Source organism: Phycodurus eques, chromosome 6 (assembly GCF_024500275.1).
Source record: "Phycodurus eques isolate BA_2022a chromosome 6, UOR_Pequ_1.1, whole genome shotgun sequence".
In the NCBI taxonomy this organism is placed as follows: domain Eukaryota; kingdom Metazoa; phylum Chordata; class Actinopteri; order Syngnathiformes; family Syngnathidae; genus Phycodurus; species Phycodurus eques.
Genome location: NC_084530.1, coordinates 17,528,984 through 17,551,435, shown reverse-complemented (window position 1 = coordinate 17,551,435; position 22,452 = coordinate 17,528,984). Strand labels below are relative to the sequence as shown.

The following is a 22,452-nucleotide window of genomic DNA, read 5'->3' as shown; positions in this document are numbered from 1 at the left end:
GAAAGTTTAATTTTCTTGAAGAAAATTATGTTATGAGAATAAGGTCATGTTATTTTTTCTGAAATAATTTGTATGCATTTATTTTTATAGAAAAACGATATTACAAGAATAAGTTCATAATTTTTTCCAGGTAAAAAGTTGTTTCATTCTCAATTCTTTTTCTAGAAAAAAACTAAAACTATTATAGAAAAAAAGTTGTAGTTTTTTGAGGGGAAAAAATTAAAGGGCAAGGGTTTTTGTAGGAATGTGATCTTATTTGTCTAGACTAATATACTTTTTTATTTTTTATTTTAAATATTTTACCTGGAAAATATTTTCTCGAAATATTTAAGTAGTAAAAGGTAATATTTGCGGCACGGTGGACGACTGGTTAGAGCGTCGGCCTCACAGTTCTGAGGACCCGGGTTCAATCCCGGGCCCCGCCTTTGTGGAGTTTGCATGTTCTCCCCGTGCCTGCGTGGGTTTTCTCCGGGCACTCCGGTTTCCTCCCACATCCCAAAAACATGCACGTTAATTGAAAACTCTAAATTGCCGTAGGTGTGAATGTGAGAGCAAATGGTTGTTTGTTTGTATGTGCCCTGCGATTGGCTGGCAACCAGTTCAGGGTGTACCCCGCCTCCTGCCCGATGATAGCTGGGATAGGCTCCAGCATGCCCGCGACCCTATCGAGGAGAAGCGGCTCCGAAAATGGATGGATGGATGGAAGGTAATATTTTTAGGGGATAAGTGTATTTGCGAAATATAATTTCTTTTAGAAAAAAGGTTTTAAATTTTTTTTTTTTTTTTTTTTTTTAGAAATGGTCTTCATCTTAATCTTCTTGAATATTTTAGGGGGTAGTTTAATTCCTTTAAAAAATATATTTGTATTTTTGTACAAAAAAATATATTTTTGGAGAATTTTATTATAGAAAAGTTTTTTGAAAAAAATCTCGAAAAGTTTATTTTTAGAGAAAAATGTTTGAGTTTTAGTCAAAATAAATTTTTTTCATTTAAGTTTGAAAAAAATTAAAAATTAGTTTATTTTTTTGAGAAATATCTTCAACTTAATCTTTTAAAATAATGTGATTTTTTTTTCGAGAAAAAAGGTTTGTCGTTTTCTAGAAAAACCTTTAGTCGAGAATTCTAAAAACATTCTATTTTTTTTTGTTCTTCTAGAAAAAAAAATTATTGCTTAAGAAATATTCTGGACTAATACAGTTTTTTAGTTTTAGCTTTCTTGAAAAATGAATAAAATGCCACCCCCCTTTTCCTCTAAAAAGCGACATTGCATCCGATTTGTGTCCCGGTGGCCCTCTTCTCGTCTTCCTTTCGGTGCACGTGCGTCTACTGCACTGTGACATCACAACCCTCCTGCCCCCTCCCTCGTTTACTAGTACAAGGCCCTCCCCCGACCCGCCATCCATGTCGCCGGTCTGTCATCTCACACACACACACATTAGCACATTAGCACAGCACCTAGCGGCTGGCAGCTCATTTGTGCAAGGTCACATCCTGCCAACGTTTTTTTGCACTCGGGTGAAAGAATTGGGAATCTTCGGTAGGTTCCACCTGTGGGAGCCATCATGGAGCCATCCGTGTCAAGGACACACCGCTAACGTACCAACAGCGCTACCACGTCCATCCTCCTCCTCCCCCGCTTCTCCTTGTCTTTCTTTGCGCCTGCATCCACCCACCCACCAATTAACATGGCTACCTTACAAGACACAAGCAGTGTTTAGCAGCCTTTTTTACCTTTTTGAGTTGATCATCCTTTAACTCTGTGAAGTAGTAGGCCAAGAGCTGAGCCGCGATCATCCTGCCTTCCTTCCTTCCTTCCTGCCTGCCGTGATTGTCGAGAAGAAACTGCAAATCTGCCTGCTTGCTTATCCCCCCCGCCTGAGTTTCCCGTCTTTTCCTTCCCACTGGTGGGTGAGGGTGGCTGCACGTAAAAGGGAAAAGTCGTGCCTGCGAGTCTGCAACTAACACTCACACTCTCTCAGTCACACACACGCAGACAGGGCGGGAGGGAGGCTGGCTTTTGAGTGTGCCCACCCACCGACGTGTAGCAGCTCAGCCGTGGAATGGCATTCCCTCTGTGCCCTGCCCCCATCTCCCGTCCTGATTGGCTGTGCAGGAAGGATGTGCTGGGAAGCAGGAACGGCGAAGAGCCTGGAAAAATGTAAGATTTTTTTTTCTTTTTTTCTTTCTTTCTTTTTTACAGAATGTGTTTTTTTTTAATTCCAGAGAAAATGTTATTCTCTAGATTTGTTTAAAATTGAATTATTGGACACCAACAAACATTCTGGAATTTCTCTCTTGATTTTTTTGTCAAAGATTTTTAAAATTCTACAAATGGCCTTTTTTGTTATCTTAATCTTCGAGAATAATGCAATATTTTTCTAGAACAAGTTTAGATTTTTTGTATATTTTTTTTCCAAGTAAAAAAACAAATCCTTTCCTACGGTAGTTTTTTTCCCACCTAAAATGTTTTGTCTTCTGGATTTTTTTTAGCTTGTGAACAAGTCAATTTGGTCTCGATTTTTATTTTTATTTTTTTTCCTTTTTTTTTTTTTATTGCACAAAAATGTTTTCCTGGAAACTGTTTTTACAATTATAGAAACTGTCTGACATCATTCATGAAAGAGATCTTGTTTGGAAAAGTCCAAGACAACCCAAACATAACAGACTGACGACATTTTAGGGACCTACGAAACAAGTGTCTGTCTCAAATACGTAAAGTCAAAGCAGATTTTTACCTTACTGAAATTTGTGACAGCAGAAGCATTGTCTCCATGCTCAAAGGACATTGTGCTACTGAACACAATAAAGCGAAATGCTAAGATTATTACAGACAAGAAAAGTATGCTCGACTCTTTTAACCAGCACTTTATATCTTCTTGGTTGGTCTTTGAGGAGGAAGCACCAGAAAAGAATTTCGCTCTACCTGGGGAAAACGTACCTTTTCGTTTTGATTTTGCACTCAGTACTAGAAAGAAGGTTTATGATGCTCTCATAAGGTTAAATGCCACGAAATCATCTAGTCCTGATGGATTGGGTCCCTACTTTTTAATAATAGTTTTAACATATTACAGAACTATTGAAGTACATTTTCAATGTAACCATAGAAACTAGGATAATACCTTGTGTTTGAAAGTCTGCATTTGTCACTCCTTTACTAAAAGGTGGTGGCCAATCAAATCCCAATAATTCTAGGATGATATCCCAATTGTATTAGCCAATGTCTTGTAAGAGCTCATAAGTGACCAGTTGAAAGAGTTTTTGATGACAAATAGCATTGTAAACTCATTACAGTCTGTTTTCTGGAGAAAAAAACACAGCACTGTAACAGCCACTATGAAAATGTTAAATGACATCATAAGTGCTCTGAAGAAGATTGTGCCTGCATTGTTTCTAGATCTGTCCAAAGGCTTTTGATACTGTTGACCACTGTGTCTTGTCCCAGAAATTCGGTAACTATTTGAGTGGCAGAACGGGAAAGGCTCAAGTTCATGGTCATTGTTTTAAACCCCTTACCTATTCAAAATGGTCTCCTCCAGGGGTCCCTACTGGATCCCATTTTATTTTACTATTCATATAAAAGTCTGATGTCAAATGTCAAAATATAACTGATGCCAAATTTCACTTGCAGATGACACTATTTTATATTGTTCAGCTTCATCGTTATCAAGTGCCTTAGAACATCTGCGATCTGCCTTTATTGTGATCCAGAAAAGTTTTCATCAGTTGCATTTTGTACTCAATTCTAACAAAATGATTTCCACAATCACGTAATAGAGATGTTTGTCAGATTTTTACACTAATTAAGAAAGTGATTAAATGAGTTCCTGTGTGTAAATACCTGGAATTTTATTAGGAAGAATATGTTTCATGTCAACTGAGTGATTTTTTTTCTCAAAAGGATTTGAAATTTCAGAAATAGCCTTTTTTTTTTTTTGACAATGTTTTCCAATCTAGAATAATAGTCATTTTCTAAAACATTTTATTTTCTAAAAAATGGTTTGTATTTGTTATGAAAAAAGTTCGAGTAAAAATATGAATTATGAATTACTCGAGAATTGAGAAAAGTCATTTTTTTCTAGTTCTTTTTTTTGTTAGAAGTTGAATAACTGGACCCAAAAAAATTATTTTTCTGGGATGTTTTTCCAGAAAACTTTTTCAAAATTAAAGAAAATTTTCTTTTAATCATTCATACTACAAAAGTTTTTTTTTTTTTCTAGATTTTTTTTCAAGGTATGGTCTTTTTTTTTAGAAATATTTTATGAAGTAAAAATGAGAAATTCAAATGAATGTTTTTTTTTTTTAAATTAATTTTCTTGTAATTTTTTTTAAATGCCCTATCTTACAAAAACAGGGTATGAAGTTGTATTTTATTCAGACATTAAAAATGTCTATCGTTTTTAGAAACAATTTAGAAACTAGAAATAAAAGTAATTTCATTGAAAACTTTTTTTCTTGGAAAAAATAATTTCCTTCACAAAGTATTTTTTCTAAAATTTGTTTTCTTGTGAATTTTTGTGTCTTTTAAATGTCTTACTCTCTTGTCAAATGCTTTTAGAATGTTTATTATTCAACAAAAAGGTTGTATTTTGTAGATTTTTGTATTTTAGTGAAATCACATTTTCCTACAAAGATTTATCTGCAATTTTGGGGGTTATAATGTATTTTTTAAATCCACCCATCCATCCATTTTCTGAGCCGCTTCTCCTCACTAGGGTCGCGGGCGTGCTGGAGGCTAGCCCAGCTATCATCGGGCAGGAGGCGGGGTACACCCTGAACTGGTTGCCAGCCAATCGCAGGGCACATACAAACAAACAACCATTCGCACTCACATTCACACCTACGGGCAATTTAGAGTCGTCAATTAACCTACCATGCATGTTTTTGGGATGTGGGAGGAAACCAGAGTGCCCGGGGAAAACCCACGCATGCACGGGGAGAACATGCAAACTCCACACAAGCGGGGTCGGGGATTGAACCCCAGTCCTTAGAACTTTGAGGCAGATGCTCTAACCAGTCGCCCACCGTCCCAACTGTATTTTTTAAATGATTTTTCAAACTTTATTTATTTAATTTACAAAATGCAATAATCTTACTGTTTTTATTAAAGAAAATATTTTATTTTGGTAGAATATTTTTTTCTTTTTCTTTCAGGGTTTCAAGAGTGTCCCTTCCTGACATGTAGCAACTCGAATGAGTATTGGTGGCTTGCCCCCATGCACCATCTTGATTGGCTGAGCAGGAAAGACATGTGGGGAAGCAGGGAGGGGAGGAACCAATGGGGCAATGGGCTTTTAGTGGTGGTTGTGGGAGGTGTGGGGGGGACCTACTCCCAGTAAGCAAGAAGCTGCATTTGACTGATAACCCGCCATCCCTTCCCCCACCCTTACACTCGCTTTCCTGGTCGGCACGTTGCCACAGCAACCAAGGGCGGACGTGCGGTCAGGCAGGGAAGTCATGTCATGTCATGTGATGTCATCATTACGCTTCCTGCTGCATCACCCGCAGCGTCGACGATGACGGCTTGATGGACTGCAGCGAGTGGGAAATTCTTAACAGCATAACTCCACATAACAATCAATATCAGAGCCTCAATTTCAGTTGTCACAATACAGTACACCTGTTTGTTTATAGATTAGTTTTGTTTTTACATGAAATAATTTTACTTTAAACAATTTTACAAGAATAATGTCAGATTTTTTTGCTATTTTTTTGTCTGAAGTAAAATCAATAATACTGTATATTTCTCGAGAATTATTATTATTTGTTTTAAATGGCATAATCCAACCAGAATAAGATTGTTACAAGAATAAAGTATTTTTTTTAAAGGTTTATCTTTCAAGAAAGAGGTTGTTATTCTAGGGAGAAATTTAACTATCCTCAAAAAGTTTTTTTTATATAGAGTTTTTAAAAAATACATTTAAAGTAGTATTTAAAATATATTTTTTCCTGCAATGACAAGTATTTTTACAAAGTATATCTTTCTACAATAACGTTTTGTTTGCTTTTTTAAAGGTGGTATTTCTTTTTCACTTTTTATTTAGAATAAGGTGGAACAGTGGAGGACTGATTAGCACATCTGCCTCACAGGAGGACCCGGGTTCAAATCCGTGGAGTTTGCATGTTCTCCATATGCCCGCGTGGGTTTTATCCAGGTACTCCAGTTACGTCCCACATTCCAAAAACATGCATTAACGTTAATTGAAACCTCTAAATGCGTGTGATGGAATGTTTGTCGATATGTGCCCTCCAACTGGCTGGCGACCACTTCACGGTGTAAACTGCCCCTCCCCCAAAGTTATCTGAGATAGGCTCCAGCACGCCCACAACCTCAGTGAGGATAAGCAGTATGGAAAAAGGATATTTAGAAAAAGTCACTGGCTTTGTTTAATGAATGGAAAACCACCAGCAGACAATGAGCAAGGTGTCTTCTAGAAATGGTTAGCAAACACTCCACTCCTTCAAATAAAGAACTAAAAGTGCAAACACACCCTGGATCATTTTGCTGCACTCCAAATGACTCCAACTTGCATCATAAAGGACATCGATTCACTTTAGGTAGTTGGAACCGCTGCCTGTTTGTAGCTTAACATTAAATTGTCACAACCCCCTCCCCACAACCACCAACAACCAATACCCCCCCACCCCCCTGGTTTACATCAAGAATCAGCATGTGTGTATCTACTCAGTGGCATGCAACACTTCTGACGTGAGTCAACACTGGGAATGCGCTCCCTTCTTTTATTCCCCACATGCTTCAACCTGAACCCCCCCCCCCCCCCCCCCCCCAACACACACACACAAATACACCGTCACCCATCCCCCACCTGCTTACAAGTGAAAGACGTTTGGGGGGTGGGGGCACCATGCTCCTGTCTGCTGTCATGGCTGCTTGAGGCCAGGGTGACCTTCCCCCAAAGACCTTTTTGTACTCCTGTATATGTGTGAATAGAATTGAAAAGCCTTTGTTAGTCCTACAATGGGGGAAATTCCGTTTTTGCAGCTGAAATATCTACACACATATTTACAACATTGTGACATGAATAAATACAACCCCAATTCCAATGAAGTTGGGACGTTGTGTTAAACATAAATAAAAACAGAATACAATGATTTGCAAATCATGTTCAACCTATATTTAATTGAATACACTACATAGACAAGATATTTAATGTTCAAACTGATAAACTTTATTGTTTTTACCAAATAATCATTAACCGAATTTTATGGCTGCAACACGTTCGATAAAAGCTGGGACAGGGTCATGTTTAACACTGTGTTACATCACCTTTTCTTTTAACAACATTCAATAAACGTTTGGGAACTGAGGAAACTAATTGTTGAAGCTTTGTTGGTGGAATTCTTTCCCATTCTTGCTTGATGTAGAGCTTCAGCTGTTCAACAGTCCGGGGTCTCCGTTGTCGTATTTTACACTTCATAATGCGCCACACATTTTCAATGGGAGACAGGTCTGGACTGCAGGCAAGTCAGTCTTGTACCCGCACTCTTACTATGAAGCCACGCTGTTGTAACATGTGCAGAATGTGGTTAGGCATTGTCTTGCTGAAATAAGCAGGGGTGTCCATGAAAAAGACGTTGCTTGGATGGCAGCATATGTTTCTCCAAAACCTGTATGTACCTTTCAGCATTAATGGTGCCTTCACATATGTGTAAGTTACCCATGCCATTGGCACTAAACACAGCCCCATAGATGCTGGCTTTTGAACTTTGCGTCCATAACAGCCCGGATGATTCTTTTCCTCTTTGGCGCGGAGGAGACGGCGTCCACAATTTCCAAAAACAATTTGAAATGTGGAGTCGTCGGACCACAGAACACTTTTCCACTTTGCATCAGTGCATCTTAGATGAGCTCGGGCCCAGAGAAGCCGGCGGCGTTTCATTCCACAACTTTTTCAGTCTTTTTTTCCACCTGTCCCAGCTTTTTTGGAACGTGTTGCAGCCAAAAAATTCTAAGTGAATGATTATTTGCTAAAAACAATAACGTTTATCAGTCAAACAAGATACATTAAATATCTTGTTTTTGTAGTGTATTTAATTAAATATAGGTTGAACATGATTGTCAAATCATTGTATTCTGTTTTTGTTTATGTTCAACACAATGTCCCAACTTCATTGGAATATATATATATATATATATATTAAATATATTAAATTGTCACAACCCCCTCCCCACAACTACCAACAACCAATACCTCCCCACTCCCCTGGTTTACATCAAGAATCAGCATGTGTGTATCTATATCTATATATATATATATATATATATATATATATATATATATATATACAGTAGTGTTGTGTGTATACTCATAAAACTCCTATTTCACTTTATGAAGTCTATTTATTAATTTTGAAGTCTATTTATTAATTTTGGGGGATTTCACACAGACAACAAAGTATTCCCATTAAACTAGTAAAGAAAAGCACAAACATCAATTTAAAGGGCGACATCTGCATAAATCGGCACCAGCGTTGTCTGGACGGGTGTATGCGTAAAACTTCCTTCACGCCATCCAAAAGTGCATATTTGAGCTTTTGCAACTCGCTGCTCGGCAAGTTATCACGCTCCAATAATCTCTTTTATTCTCACAACCGACTGACCTCACGCACACAGGACGTCACTGTCAAATATTAACATTCTGTCAGCTACATGAACTCTACAAGCATGGTTTTAAGTCATACTTTGAGGACCAGCAGAAGTTAATAATACAGCTGAGATAAAGTAAAACGACTCACCTGTTGAAGACAATCATAGAAGAGAAATAGGAAGTTTTTTTTGTTTTGTTTTTTTATGCATTTGTGTGTGTGCATTGTCCCTCCTTTACAGTGGCCTGGATGTGCAAAACAATATAACACATTGTGAAACACTTCAACATTACAGAAAACACAAAAACAAAAGCAGAGACACTTTTACAAAAAGACGAAACAAATTACAATTGCGGAAACCCGGAATGGGAGGGGTCTATTTCACAGACATTGTTGGAGATCCCACGGCCTTTCTCGGCAAGCACCGCCCCGCTTCAACATGATTGGCTCCTGCATTGCGGGAAGGGTAGACGACACAGATGGAACGTGATGTCCATCCCAAATAGCGATTGTATATACGGACGCCCTGAACAGCGAGCCTGTATTGGCGTTTGATGCTGTGTATACAATAGATTGCAATTGATCACATTTCTCAAACCATAAAAAGATAGATTAAGAGTTCAAGAAGAAGCAGGTTGCTAAAGAGAGAGGATGCTGGCGAGAATTAAAGGGAAAGTGTGGATATTTGCAAGGAAGCTGCCAGCTCCATTCATTTTTGAACGTACCGAGCGAGGGATCTACCTTGCATACATTCTGGTCACAAGCTTTGCTTTTTCATCGACAGGCACATTATACATTATGAGTATAGTTTAGCATTGATGTTAACATTTGGTGCTTTACGTACTATTTATATGCTTTGAGCAGAGGCACCGCGGCGCCACGTCTCGCAAACACGGAAATGTATTTTTCACCATAGAGCGAAACTGCATTTTGATTGAATGTAAACTGGGACGTGAAGACGGCGTGCAACGGAGATTATTATTTTGAATTGCGTCAAAACCAGTGATCGACCGATCGGCTGCTCAAGAAAACCACCCGACTGAACTATGGCGCAGTGTACGTGGTTAGGCAACTGTTTCCTTCCCGATCGACCAGACCAGAATCTATGCAAGGTAGATCCCTCGCTCGGTACGTTCAAAAATGAATGGAGCCGGCAGGTTCCTTGCTAATATTCACCCAATATTCACCCATTCCCTTTAATTCTCGCCAGTATCCTCTCTCTTCAGCAACCAATACAGGCTCGCTGTTCAGGGCGCCTGTATACACAATCGCTATTTGGGATGGACATCACGTTCCATCTGTGTAGCCTTCCCTTCCCGCGATGCAGGAGCCAATCATGTTCTTGTCGAGGAAGGCCGTGGGATTTCCAAGAATGTCTGTGAAATGGGCCCCTCCCTTTCTGGGTTTCCGCAATTGTAATTTGTTTGTGACGTGTTTCTGCTTTTGTTTTTGTGGTTCCTGAAATGTTAAAGTGTTTCCTCTTTGGTTTTTGTTTTCTGAAAGTGTTTCACAATTTGTTACATTGATTTGCACTTCTAGGCCACCGTACTCCTTGCTATCACTGGTACGCTTAACAACAACAACAAAAGCCAAAGAAAGATCCATCCATCCATTTTCTGAGCCGTTTCTCCTCACTAGGGTCGCGGGCGTGCTGGAGCCTATCCCAGGTATCATTGGGCAGAAGGAGGGGTACACCCTGAACTGGTTGCCAGCCAATCGCAGGGCACATAGAAACAAACAACCATTTGCTCTCACATTCACACCTACGGCAATTTAGAGTTTTCAATTAACGTGCATGTTTTTGGGATTTGGGAGGAAACCGGAGTGCCCGGAGAAAACCCACGCGGGCACGGGGAGAACATGCAAACTCCACACAGGCGGGGCCGGGGATTGAACCCCGCTCCTCAGAACTGTGAGGCTGACGCTCTAACCAGTCGCCCACCGTGCCGCCAAATACAAATCTATTTGAATATTTTTACCAAACTTCAAAGGCATGAGCTCCTTCTCTCTTCACAAAAATGTCATGTTCAGGAGTTGGCCGCCAGAGGGAAGTGTTGCACCGTGCATTCGTCCTTAAGTTAAGATCAGGTGATGTTTGTCAGTGAGTGGCGTTAAAGCAAAGGAATCCAAATATGCTTTTATGAACCTTGGATGACATACACTGTATTTTGGTCAAAAAAAAAATCAAATATTGTTAAAATGACGGGCTTTCTTTTTATTTTCAAGAATGGCTTCTTGAGACTCTTTTGTGGGTCTGTTCATGGTAGAGAACACTACTGAACCAAAACATACATTTTCACCTTCATAAAGGCTCATCACACTTTGCTGCTATTGCCCACACACAAAGAGGATTATAAAAATCTCTCCATTTAGCCCTCTGTCTAGTTCAAATTTGGTAGCAATCAGACCTAATCTCTCGGAAGGTTTTTGAAGTACCCTTGGAAAAATGCTTAAAATGACCCTGAAATGGCCTGTTGCACCAAAATGGTTGACGTCATGTGTCTTTTCTGGCATGACTTCCTCAGGCTTTTTTATGGGTCTACTATGATCGATATTGCTACCAAATTTCATGTTGGTAGGTGAAGCTTGCTTCAGCGGCTGAATTTTCAAAAACTTTATGACTTTTTACTTTTTATAATTCCCAAAAGGAGTCAGAAATGGCAGCTTTAAAACAAAATGCTAGACTCTGTGTTTTTGGGGGTATGGCTTCGAGAACTTGTCTTTTCACATTGCTACAGTGAGCGGCAATGGCTTCAGGGGTTGCATTTTCAAGTACCTCCAGGGGGCGCTAGTGAACCAAGCAAATGTTCACTTGAATGAACTCGCAACAAACGTTGCTGCCATGTTCTGTCCACATGCAATAAGGAAAAACTCAAATTCTTCACGTTTTAGTGGTCTTCATCGGTCTTGTATAAATGCTTCAACTTTGGTAGCAAACGGACAAAATTTCTACTGCAAGTTTGTCTTTTGAAGGACCCCTGAAAGACATTTCCCAAATTACCCTGAAATGGCAACTTCAATCCAAAGTGGGAGACTTTCCTTGTTTTTTTTTTCCAGGCATGGCTTCATGAGGCAAAAAAAAGTTGGTCTTTAGCGCAAATGGCCAAAGGTTTTGAATCCCTGCCTCAAACCAAAATGGTTGACTTCCTGTTTCTTTTCAGGCATGACTTTGGAGGCTGTTTTTGCAAGTCTACTCATTTTAGACTTGCCTACTAAATTTCATGTTACTGAGTGAAACTCTCTCCAGGGCTGCATTTTCAAAGATCTTACAACTTAGTTATTAGATTTTGGAAAAATGGCCAAAATGACCCTAAATTGGTCCCCGAGAGCTACAATGTGTATTCTCCCGTGTATTTTTTGAGAATAGCGTCTTGAGACTTTTTTTTGTGGGTGTACCCATGATAGACACGCTTATACAAAATTTCATGCTGCTAAGTGAAACTAGCTTCAGGGGCTGAATTTACAAAGATTTTACATAAAACTGAGTTATTAGACTTTTGGGGAAAATGGCCAAAATGACCCTAAGATGGCTACTTGGAGTTTTTAAAGCTGAGTTTTAGGAAAAATGGCCAAAACATCCCTGAAATGGCCACGTCGAGCTAAAATTGCAGACTTGCTGTGTCTTTTCGAGCATGGCTTCTTGGCACTTTTTTTTTTTTTTTAGGATCTTCTCATGATAGACATGAATACCAAATTTCACATTACTAAGTGAAACTGGATTTGGGGGCTGAATTAAAAAAAAAATTAAATCCAGTGGGCTTAACCGAGCCAATTTTTGTTCGACTTTACTGTTTGAGTTTGAGAGCTGAATTTCTCTCTTGTGCTTGTGCAGTAAGACTTGAGGGGTATCCGTGTGTCTCAGGAGTTTAAAAATAACTGACTGCTGTTCACAAGTGTGCAGCTAAGGAGGACAGGCGCCCCCTAACCCCCCTAGAAACCTAAAAAGGGTTCATCAGGCTTTCATCACCCTCTTGCAAATAAATGATATTTACGTTTGTATGAAAATGGACGTACAATTTACCTGTTGAAATTTATTGTTTACAACTAAAGTACATGTGCCGAAAAGTAATACTAAGGTGACTATTGGAAGAAAAATATGTAAAGAAAAGAGTTAATTTGGTGGGGGGGGGGGGGGGGGGGGGGATCAAAGAATGAAACAAAGAGTTCGAAGATGATGTAGATGAAGCTGGTCCAACTGGTAAGAGTAGAATTTGTAGGTAAATGCTATATATAGTCACAGGCACGTCCATACATGGGGTGGAAGGGGATCGGCATGCCCCCGGCCGTCGAGGGGCTAATGTGGCTAATGTTTTTCTTCCCATCAGCAAAGTCCAAGCCACGTCCGCCCGCTCCAGCGCCGCCAACGCCGCCGTTGCTTTGCGCTCTTTTAATCTCTCGGGGGTAAGTACTCACCTTTGTATCAGCTTGGAATTGTCACAAATGTACCACTAACCGTCCTGCTGACATTGCAATTCAAACAGACCAAGAAATTATTATAAATACAAGTCTGTGTGCCAGTTGGTGGCTGCCTAAAAAGCCATAAATATATGTGTTGCATGTTTTATAGAGCTAAAGCTGCCTTGGCTCAAATTGACCTCAGCAAAACCGTCCTTGTCACCTTGAAAGTTACTAACAATTTCTTATCACTTCTTTGAGTTAAACTCCCCCAAAACTATTAGCAATAGAAGTCTAGGTGTTAATTGCTGGTTGATCACTGCCTAGTTAGCCCTAACTATATTTATTCTATGTTTCAAACAGCTTTGGGTCAAATTGACCCCAACCACACCCCTCGAAAAAAATTATACAATTTCTTTCCTATATTTCAGTTAGTTTACGTTTTTGACTGGCCAAATAGCCCTAAATATATGTGTTCTATGTTCTATCCAGCTAAAACAGCCATGGGTCAAATTGACCCCCAAAAACCCACCTGTTACCTTGAAATTTACTAATATTTCTTATTCTCGACCCCAGCAATTTGAAAATGATTATAAATATTGTTTTATACAGCTAAAACAGCCTCAGGTCAAACTGACTCAAAACAAGACATTGAAAACATGTTAATTTTATGTTGTTCACATTAAATTAGGAAAAGTCATTACTATTAAGTGACAAACAATGTCACTAATTTTTTTAAGCGACTTTAGCCCTCCTGTGATGATGCGGGTCTAATTGACCCATTAGAAAAAAAAATAAATAAATAAATCTAAAAAATTGTTTTTAAATTTAAAAAAAATCTGCCAGCCTTCTTTTTACCATTTTTTCTTTTTACCATTTAATCATGTTATTATATATTTTTGAAATTAATTTTAATTTGGGCGGCACGGTGGCCGACTGGTTCGAGCGTCAGCCTCACAGTTCTGAGGAGCGGGGTTCAATCCCCGACCCCGCCTGTGTGGAGTTTGCATGTTCTCCCCGTGCCTGCGTGGGTTTTCTCCGGGCACTCCGGTTTCCTCCCACATCCCAAAAACATGCACGGTAGGTTAATTGAAGACTCTAAATTGCCCGTAGGTGTGAATGTGAGTGCGAATGGTTGTATTAAAACCAATTTTAAAAAATGGGTTGTATTTTTTTGGTTTCTTTTTACGAACATTTTGTAAATTATTTTTTGTACTTGCAATTTTTATCCCATCATATCATCATGTAAACATAAAACATGAATAAGTAATGTGTGTTTCATCTCAAGTTTACCTAACAGGAGGGTTCAAAAGTCAACTTTCCAGAGTGGAAGCACGTCTGCTTGTCACTCAATAATAAATCAAATCCACAGTATAAGAAGGAGCATTGCATTTAATTGTATCACATTGAAGGATTTTGTGGTGTTCATGACTCACTTTTATTCCCACTTCCACTTATCTAATCACGGCTGACGGCTGCAAGCTATTCATAGCTGAGCGGTGTGAGCGCCTCAGGCCAAATGTTTCAAGGGCCGTCAAGTCTGTCCTCCAGAATACATCCATATTTTTTGCGGGTCTACTCATGATTGAGATGTTAACCGAATTTCATATCGCTAAGTGAAACGTTTGGTCAAGTTTTTATCTTGTGCAGTTGAACTATTTGACGAGTCCTCAAACTTTGCTGGCATGCGGCGTCCACATGCAGCGATGAAAACGGAAACATTTTGTAATTTAAAATTGTAGCGCTCTCTAGGATATGTGGTTAAGATTTTCTATCAATCGGACAAAAACTCTTGGAAGAGTTTGTCTTTGAAAACCTCTGGAAACCACTTCAACCCAAAGTGGGAGACTTCCTGTCTTTTCAGTCATGGCCTTCTTGAGGCGTTTTTTGTGGCTCTATCTACTACTCATGATAGAGATGTCTACAAAGTTTCATGTTGCTAAGTGAAACCAGCTTTAGAGGCTGAATTTTTGAAAGTATAGTTATTTAGACAACTTTTGGGGAAATGGCCAAAATTGAGCCTAAAATGGCAGTTTCAATGCAAAATAGGTCAGCTATTTTGCTTGTTTCTTTTGGGCATTGGCTTCTTGAGACGTTTTGGGGGTCTCCTCATAGACATGTATACCAAATGTCATGTTGCTAAATAAAACTGGCTTCGGGGGTTTAATTTTCAAACAGTGTTTAAGTTGAGTAATAAAATTGCCAAAATGTAAAATGGCCACTTTAAATCAAAATGGCAGAAAACCTTTTTTGTTGCTGTACTCATTATAGACATGTCTACCAAATTTCAAGCTGCTAAATGAAACTAGCTTTGGGGACCGATTTCTTTCTTTTTTGGTTTTTTTTTGAGGTACAATGTGTCGGATTTTCAGTTGTTTCCTGGCCAAAATCGATGTCTACATTTATACATGTGTTATCATTGGTGTATTATGACCTCTGCTAATAATCTGATTTATTCTCGTTAGCAAAGAATTTGAAATGTATTCACTGAACTTTTAAAATAGATGGTTAAAAAGCAAAAACACATGCAACTTGATTAGCTCCACGTACCTTCGTCCGGAAGACAAGTTTCCATTTTTCGCCGGTCGGCTTCATCATGTTAACGTTCTGCATCCAGATGTTGGTAAACTGCACATCAGATGCTAACGATTTTTTTTTTGACTCTATAAAAAACAAATAGTTAATTCTCAGGGCATTGAATCGATCGCAAGTGGACAGTACAGTTTGTCTTAGAAGACGTTCCGCCTCTCATCCGAGCAGGCTTCATCAGTTGAGCCAGATCACTTAACGGCGCTCTCCCTTTTTTTGCATTCCAAAAGAATGATTCCCTACGTGATGTGGGGCATGCCTTTAAATTGGAGCATAAATAGTTGAGTTTTCCACACAAACACTGGATTTAGCACGAAAGAACAAAGTAGACAGACTAATGGAAATTAGTATTGATATTATGGTAATTCCAAATCGTAAAACAACAGCTACTTTCATACACACGGAGCAGCGACACCAACCAACAACAACCTTCTCTGCCTCTTCTTCTTTCTGTTAGTTATCATTTCCAGTAGCGTTCATTGCTGCTCACCGTGTACAATTTGGTACTATACTGAAGGCATGCATCTCTAAATTGAGACTTGCCTATCTATATACTGTAAAAACCCATTAAAATAAAAACAGTTAAAAATATTGCAATATAGTGGAGGAACACTGTTCTGATTCTATTCGTATATTATTGTTCAATACACTCATAATAACACTTAATAAACAATAACACTAACTGGTCACATAGTATGACCACCATATAGTGTATGGTGGTGATGTGATGACTAACATGTTTGGTGTCCCTTCCCTCCTTCCTCCTTGGTCACGCATGAGGTCTCCTTCCTTTCCAGTGTTCCCGTCATGGCTTCCAAAGTCATTCCCTGGTATAAGCGGAATCGCGGCAGCCAAGTGAAAAGTGATCTCGCTTATCAGTACAGCACCAAGCGTGTCGTCTCTGAGCAGACGACACAAAGGTACGGTACGGCGGGACGCTGCCTCTCGCTGCTTAGCTGCGTTCAACTTAAGCGTACGTGTGGCTCGTCTTTTATTACTTTTATGACATACTTTATGTCATTCAGCTAAATGCTACATTTCTTTGGGGCGGGAGGGGCGGGAGTATAAAACACAGTGGAACCTCTAACCTAGAACACAAGCTGTTGGATTGATGATAAATGATATGCGAGGAATATGTTTTGTTGTGCCGTTGCACCCTACACCAAAGAGATGAAGATAGAAATAGTCACGTTAGGTAAAATTTCATATTTCGAAAACGTTTCTATGTATTTAAAACAGCAGCAAACAATAATACAAAACAATACAAATATACAGTGAATCCAACGTCCCAAACCTTTGAGGTGTGTATTTATTTCAAAAAGAAAATTTCCTTCCTGTTTTTTTCCATTATTATGCTCTTTTTTTCAATTAAATGACATCATAACTATTTGGTAGATGCTCATATTTTTAAAGCTTTATTTGTGTTATAACTGCCCAAACGAAATAAAAAAAATAACTTTTTTGTGTAGGTGGTTAAAGCGTGAATAGAAGTAGTAAAAGAAGTGTAAAAATAAGTGTAAGTTTCAAAAGATAGTAAATACAAAAATAAATTCCATTAAAATGTAAAAAAATTGTGTTAACTGTTTTCTTTTAAGTTTAGTTATTTATTTAACCACTAGAAACAATGAAACTGTCAGTCTTAAACATGTAAAAAGAAGTTAAACAAGGGTTTATAACAAAAAGATGATTAACATTTTTTTTCCTCTCCTTTACGATAACGAAGAGGTTAGTGTGATTGAACTTGTTTGCTATTGTAATATAACCATCTGTGTAAAACTATTTAGTTAGCCTCTTGGGCCAGGTCGTAAATTTGTAAAATTTATTCTCAGCTGATTTACCCACTTAAATTACGGAAAACAAATACAAATAAATACGTCCTAGTCACTTTAATTCAATAATGAACGTTGGTTCAGTGCTTTGGGTATCCAGTGCTCAAAGGTTACTGAATAATAACGCATTTTTTACAAAGTATAAAAAGTGTAAAAACAAAGAAGCTACAGCTTTGCCTTGGATAACGAGAAAAAAGTGGCGCACGATCGCTTCAAAACGCAATGAAAACCAATAGAAACAATATCGCACATTATGCATAACATTAGGAGTGTTTCAACATGAGTTTCAACCTATTTTCCCCCAAAAAATGTGGTCAAATTCCCCCCTAAAATAACTTAAACAACAGGAACAATGGATATAATGATAAAACCAAATTTTCATTGTGAATAGAACAAAAAAAACAAAAAAAAATAAAAATCCCTCTGTCTTATGTTAGTGAAGGTCAACGAGGCTGTAAGTGTAAAAACATGCTAATAACAGTAAATAGGAAAAGTTAGTGATGTGTTTGATTTAGCTTTGCCTTTTGGGGGACTCAAGGACACCGTACAGAAATAGCTAGAAACAAACGGCGTTGGTTTAAACTTTGGATGCGTATTTTTGCTGACTTAGTACAAATTTGGAGGTTCCGCTACATGTCCGCTTGTAGTTTGGCGTAAAACTTTGTGCCTTCACCGAAGAGCTTTCTGCTGCTTTAGCTTAGCTTTAGCATCATGTCAAGCTAGGGCGGGATGGCTTTCCATTAACTTGCGGGCTGCACTTTCTACTTGTTGTTTTGGTGTGGCAAAACCAGCGGATGCTTTGCATGCCAAGCTGCAGGGGCCACAATGCTAAATGGAGCAGCCTCTGATCCTCAGCACCTTCTGTTCTATAATGTTCTGCACTCATTCCACAATGTTCTAGATCCATTCCACTGTGTTCTACACTTACTCTCTGCAATCATGAATGATTGTTCTGTAATCATCCCGTATTGGTATTCACATATTCCACAATGTTCTACAGTCATTCCACAATGTTCTACACTTATTCCACAATTTTCTGCATTTATTCCACAATGTTCTGCACTTATTCCACAATGTTCTACTGTCATTCCTCAATGTTGTACACATATTCCACAATGTTCTCCAGTTATTCCACAATACTAAGTAAATTCCACATCATTCTACTATTATTCCATAATTTCCTACAATTGCTCCACAATGTTCTGGTTATTCCACAAAGTTGAAGTTATTCCACAACATTCTACAATTGTTCCCGTGTTCTGTGATAATGAAATGATTATTCCATCATAGTTTATTAATATTTCCCAATCTTTTACAGGTATTGCACAATGTTCTGTTTCACCACGATATTTAACAATGATTCCACAGTTTTCTGTTGCTATTACACAACATTCTACAATGATTCCACAATATTATTGTCATTCCACAGAGTTCTACAATTACGTCTGTGCTCTGCAACTATTTTACACCATGGTACGATGTTTCTATAAAGTTCTACAATTATTACACAATATTCTAGATATTCCACAACCTTCTGTAGTTATACGATCATGTTCTACTATGATTCTACGAGATTCCACAATGGTCTACAGTTGTTCCCCCACATTCTAGGATTATTCCACAAAGTTATACAATTATTACACAATGTTGTACAATTACTTGACAGTGTTCTACCCTCATCCTATAATATTCTGCGATTATTAACGCTGAACTTCAGATGTTTCTGTGTGTCGACGTTTGTTGCAAGAGTTAATCCACTCGACTGTTTCTGAAGCTACGTGATGAAATGGAAAATTGTCTGAGAGGCAGTGCAGGCCGCCGTGTCGTCATGTGCACAGCCCGGCCCCCCAGATTGTCACAAATACTCAGCAGCATTGCATGTGGCAATAAACTATTTGTGGATCAATAAATAGTCTATGACAATGACAATTGACAATGTAACACCAGCAATACTATACTATACTGTCCGTTCTATACTGTACTGCATATGTAGATCTGCATGTGAACAAAAGCAGCAAGAAGAGTCAGCAGTGTTGTATGTGACAGTTATACATAGATCCATTTCCATGAAAACAAGTTCTCAGACAAGACGCCACTCGCTGACTTTTTGTTTCCCCGGTCAGCAGCAAGTCAAGTTCCAAGTCGACGAGGCAGGTGCAGGCCGCGGCCACAGAGGCAATGGCGGAACCGGAGTACACCATCCCGGTGTTTCGGCAGAGGTGAGGATGACACGTCATGTCGGAGATGTCGCGCTATTCTGAGGGGTAAGCTAACACCTAGCCGCGCTGACCCGGATTTAGGATCTGCTCTTTTACTATGTAGCAGAGATGGGAGTTAAGTCACAAGTAAGTTCAGCCTTAACATTCGTGTTTCAAGCAAGTCTCAAGTCGAGTCCCCACTAAATTTCAAGCGAGTCAAGTCATGACTTGGGTCATACAAACTTACTAAGACTTTTTAAGTCAAGTCGGGTCTCATGAATACCAAGTCAAAGTCAAATCAAGTCGAATCCTTTATAGGTTTTAGCCAAGCAAGTCCCCAGTTTTAAAATTGGAAACTTAAGTCTACCTGCACTCAAGCCATGTGACTGGAGTCCCTTGCCTCTATTTTAAACGGAGTAAGTAAATAATTGCAACTCAGTCTGCGGCAGGGAAATTCTTTGGTAAGCGACCACTGACTTGCACTCAGTCTAGTGACAAGTAGGAGGTGAAAGTGTTCGTGTTGTTAGGGATTGCGTCTCCATCAAGGATGCGTTTCTTGATGCACTGCCAAGATACGATCTAGTCAAAGTACGTAAAAAGCTATTCGTAATGTGATGATACACGTCCCTCCAATTCCAATTGGATTTGATACAATTAATTCCAAATATGATATCCTACGATTCAGTCCAATTATCATATGCATATGATACCATTCACTCCATTTGCAATATGATATGATAAACTTTGCTCCAGCTGCGCTACGATATAATTCACCACAATTGCAGTACAATTCGATTCACTGCTATTGCGATATAATACCCGTTACAAAGGAATACAATCCAATTACAATTCAGTCTAATTACAGTGTGATGCGATACAATACAATTCCCTCCAATTACAGTACAATATGATTCACTGTAATTATGATAAGATACCCACTAATTATTGCACAGTACAATTCACTCCAGTGCAATTCACATAATACGAGACGATTCACGCCAAGTATGATATGATCGGATTCATTCCAGTTATGATACAACTCAAATAATTCCAATTGCTGTCCGATTTGATACAATTGTTTCCAATTACAACTCCAATTGTGATATTATATGATATGATACGATTAATTCTAGTTATGAAACGATACACTCCGCTTGCCAAACAGTAAAATTCACTCCATTTAAGATACAATTCAAATCAATTTTGATTTGAGTCACTCCGATTACGATGTGATGCCATTCATTCACAATACTGAATTTGGGTGTCATATGTCATGTATTACTGTCTCGTAAGAATGTGTTTGCATACCGTAGGACCAGCGAAGAGACAGGAGAGACTGAGGAGTACCAGCGAGTGAGCACAAAGTTGGAAAAGGGCTTGGCTGCCATCCAGGAGGAACTCCAAAGGATGAGGATCTCCACCAAGGCTCAAGTCGATAGTCTGGCCATCGAGAAAGAGGTAAGGTGAGCCTGGTCCAGTCCAAAAACCAAAGCCATGATCCCGTTTTTCAAAGCGTCCGTCTTGTGTGCCAGGTGAAGGAGAAGATGTACAGGAAAGTGGATTTGCTGGAGGAAATCCCGCGCATGCCAGACTTCATCGTGGCCTTGCGGCCTCACACCGTGTGGGAGAAGATGCCCGTCAAACTCTTCTGCACCGTGCTGGGGACCCCCATGCCCGTCGTCAAATGGTCACAAACAAACCTTTTAACCTCTTTAAGTCTGCCGTTTGCACTGCACTACCATTTATTCAGCAAGGTTCTACAGTTGTTCCACAATTCTTTTACAGTTATTCCACAATGTTCTGCCCTTGTCCCGCAATGTTATATGATCATTCCACAGCGTTTTAGGGTTATCAAACAGTTTCCTAGTGGTTCCTATGATTGCCCTACAACTGTCTGCGACACTTCCGTAATGTTCCAACAGTTAATCCACAAGGTTCTACCGTTATTGTACAAAATGCTATCAATATCCCAGAATGTTTGAAGATAATTTCACAATGTTCTAAAATTGTTCAGCAACACTCTACATTTATTATAGTGTTCTACGATTACTACACACTATTCTATGATTCTGGTGTTGTCCAATTATTCCATAACGTTCTGTGATTGTTCCCCGATTTTCTCGTAATTCTGCAACATTCTGTGATTATTCTGCAACATCCTTCGACAATTCCACGTTTTCCAGTTAATCCACAAAGTTTTAGAATTATTTATAATTATTATTATTATAAATTCTAGATTTCCCCACAACATATGATTATAGCAGAACCTTTGAAGGTATTGCCGCAATGTTCTAAAATTATTCAATGTTCCATGATTAATCCAGTGCGCTACATTTATTCCACACAGTTTTATGATTCCATTGTTCTATTCCACAACAGTATGCAATTATTCCACAGTGTTTTACAATTATTTCACAGCATTATACATTTATTTGTATTATTTCACTGCATTCGCCACTGTTGTACAATTATTCCTCAGGGTTCTGATTATTACACAACCTTCTGTGATTATTCCAGTGTACTATAATGATTCCACAACATTTTATAATTATTCAACAATGTTTCAGTTTATTACAGTGTTAAACAATTATTCATCAATGTTCTTCAATAATTTTTTTGCAACGTTCGATTTTTTCGACCTTATTTTTATAATTCCACAGCGCGGGACTCACCTTAGTCACTATTTACACTTGAGTCGTTACACAACATTCTGCAAATTCGGCAATTATTTCACAATGTTCTGTAGTTATTCCACAGCACCCTACAATTATTGAATTTATTCCACAGTGTTCTACCACTATCAAATCATGTTCTACAATTATTCCACATCGTATTAC

General features: G+C 38.7%; 2 protein-coding genes across 2 annotated transcripts in view; one reads left to right on the top strand and one right to left on the bottom strand.

Moving 5' to 3' along the window:
• The window catches only part of LOC133404076 (hexokinase-1-like), a 31,244-nt gene extending 29,162 nt beyond the window's left edge, over nucleotides 1–2,082 (bottom strand). Inside the window, exon 1 of the mRNA XM_061679671.1 lies at nucleotides 1,732–2,082. Coding sequence (XP_061535655.1) covers nucleotides 1,732–1,794 — 63 coding nt within the window. The 5' untranslated portion in view covers nucleotides 1,795–2,082. The remainder of the gene's footprint in view (nucleotides 1–1,731) is intronic.
• A 10,886-nt stretch (nucleotides 2,083–12,968) lies between these two features.
• The window catches only part of LOC133403843 (M-protein, striated muscle-like), a 38,186-nt gene continuing 28,702 nt past the window's right edge, over nucleotides 12,969–22,452 (top strand). The window contains exons 1-5 of the mRNA XM_061679180.1: nucleotides 12,969–13,005; nucleotides 16,386–16,508; nucleotides 19,544–19,636; nucleotides 20,929–21,073; nucleotides 21,148–21,302. Of these exons, the coding sequence (XP_061535164.1) occupies nucleotides 16,396–16,508; nucleotides 19,544–19,636; nucleotides 20,929–21,073; nucleotides 21,148–21,302 (506 nt within the window). The 5' untranslated portion in view covers nucleotides 12,969–13,005; nucleotides 16,386–16,395. The remainder of the gene's footprint in view (nucleotides 13,006–16,385; nucleotides 16,509–19,543; nucleotides 19,637–20,928; nucleotides 21,074–21,147; nucleotides 21,303–22,452) is intronic.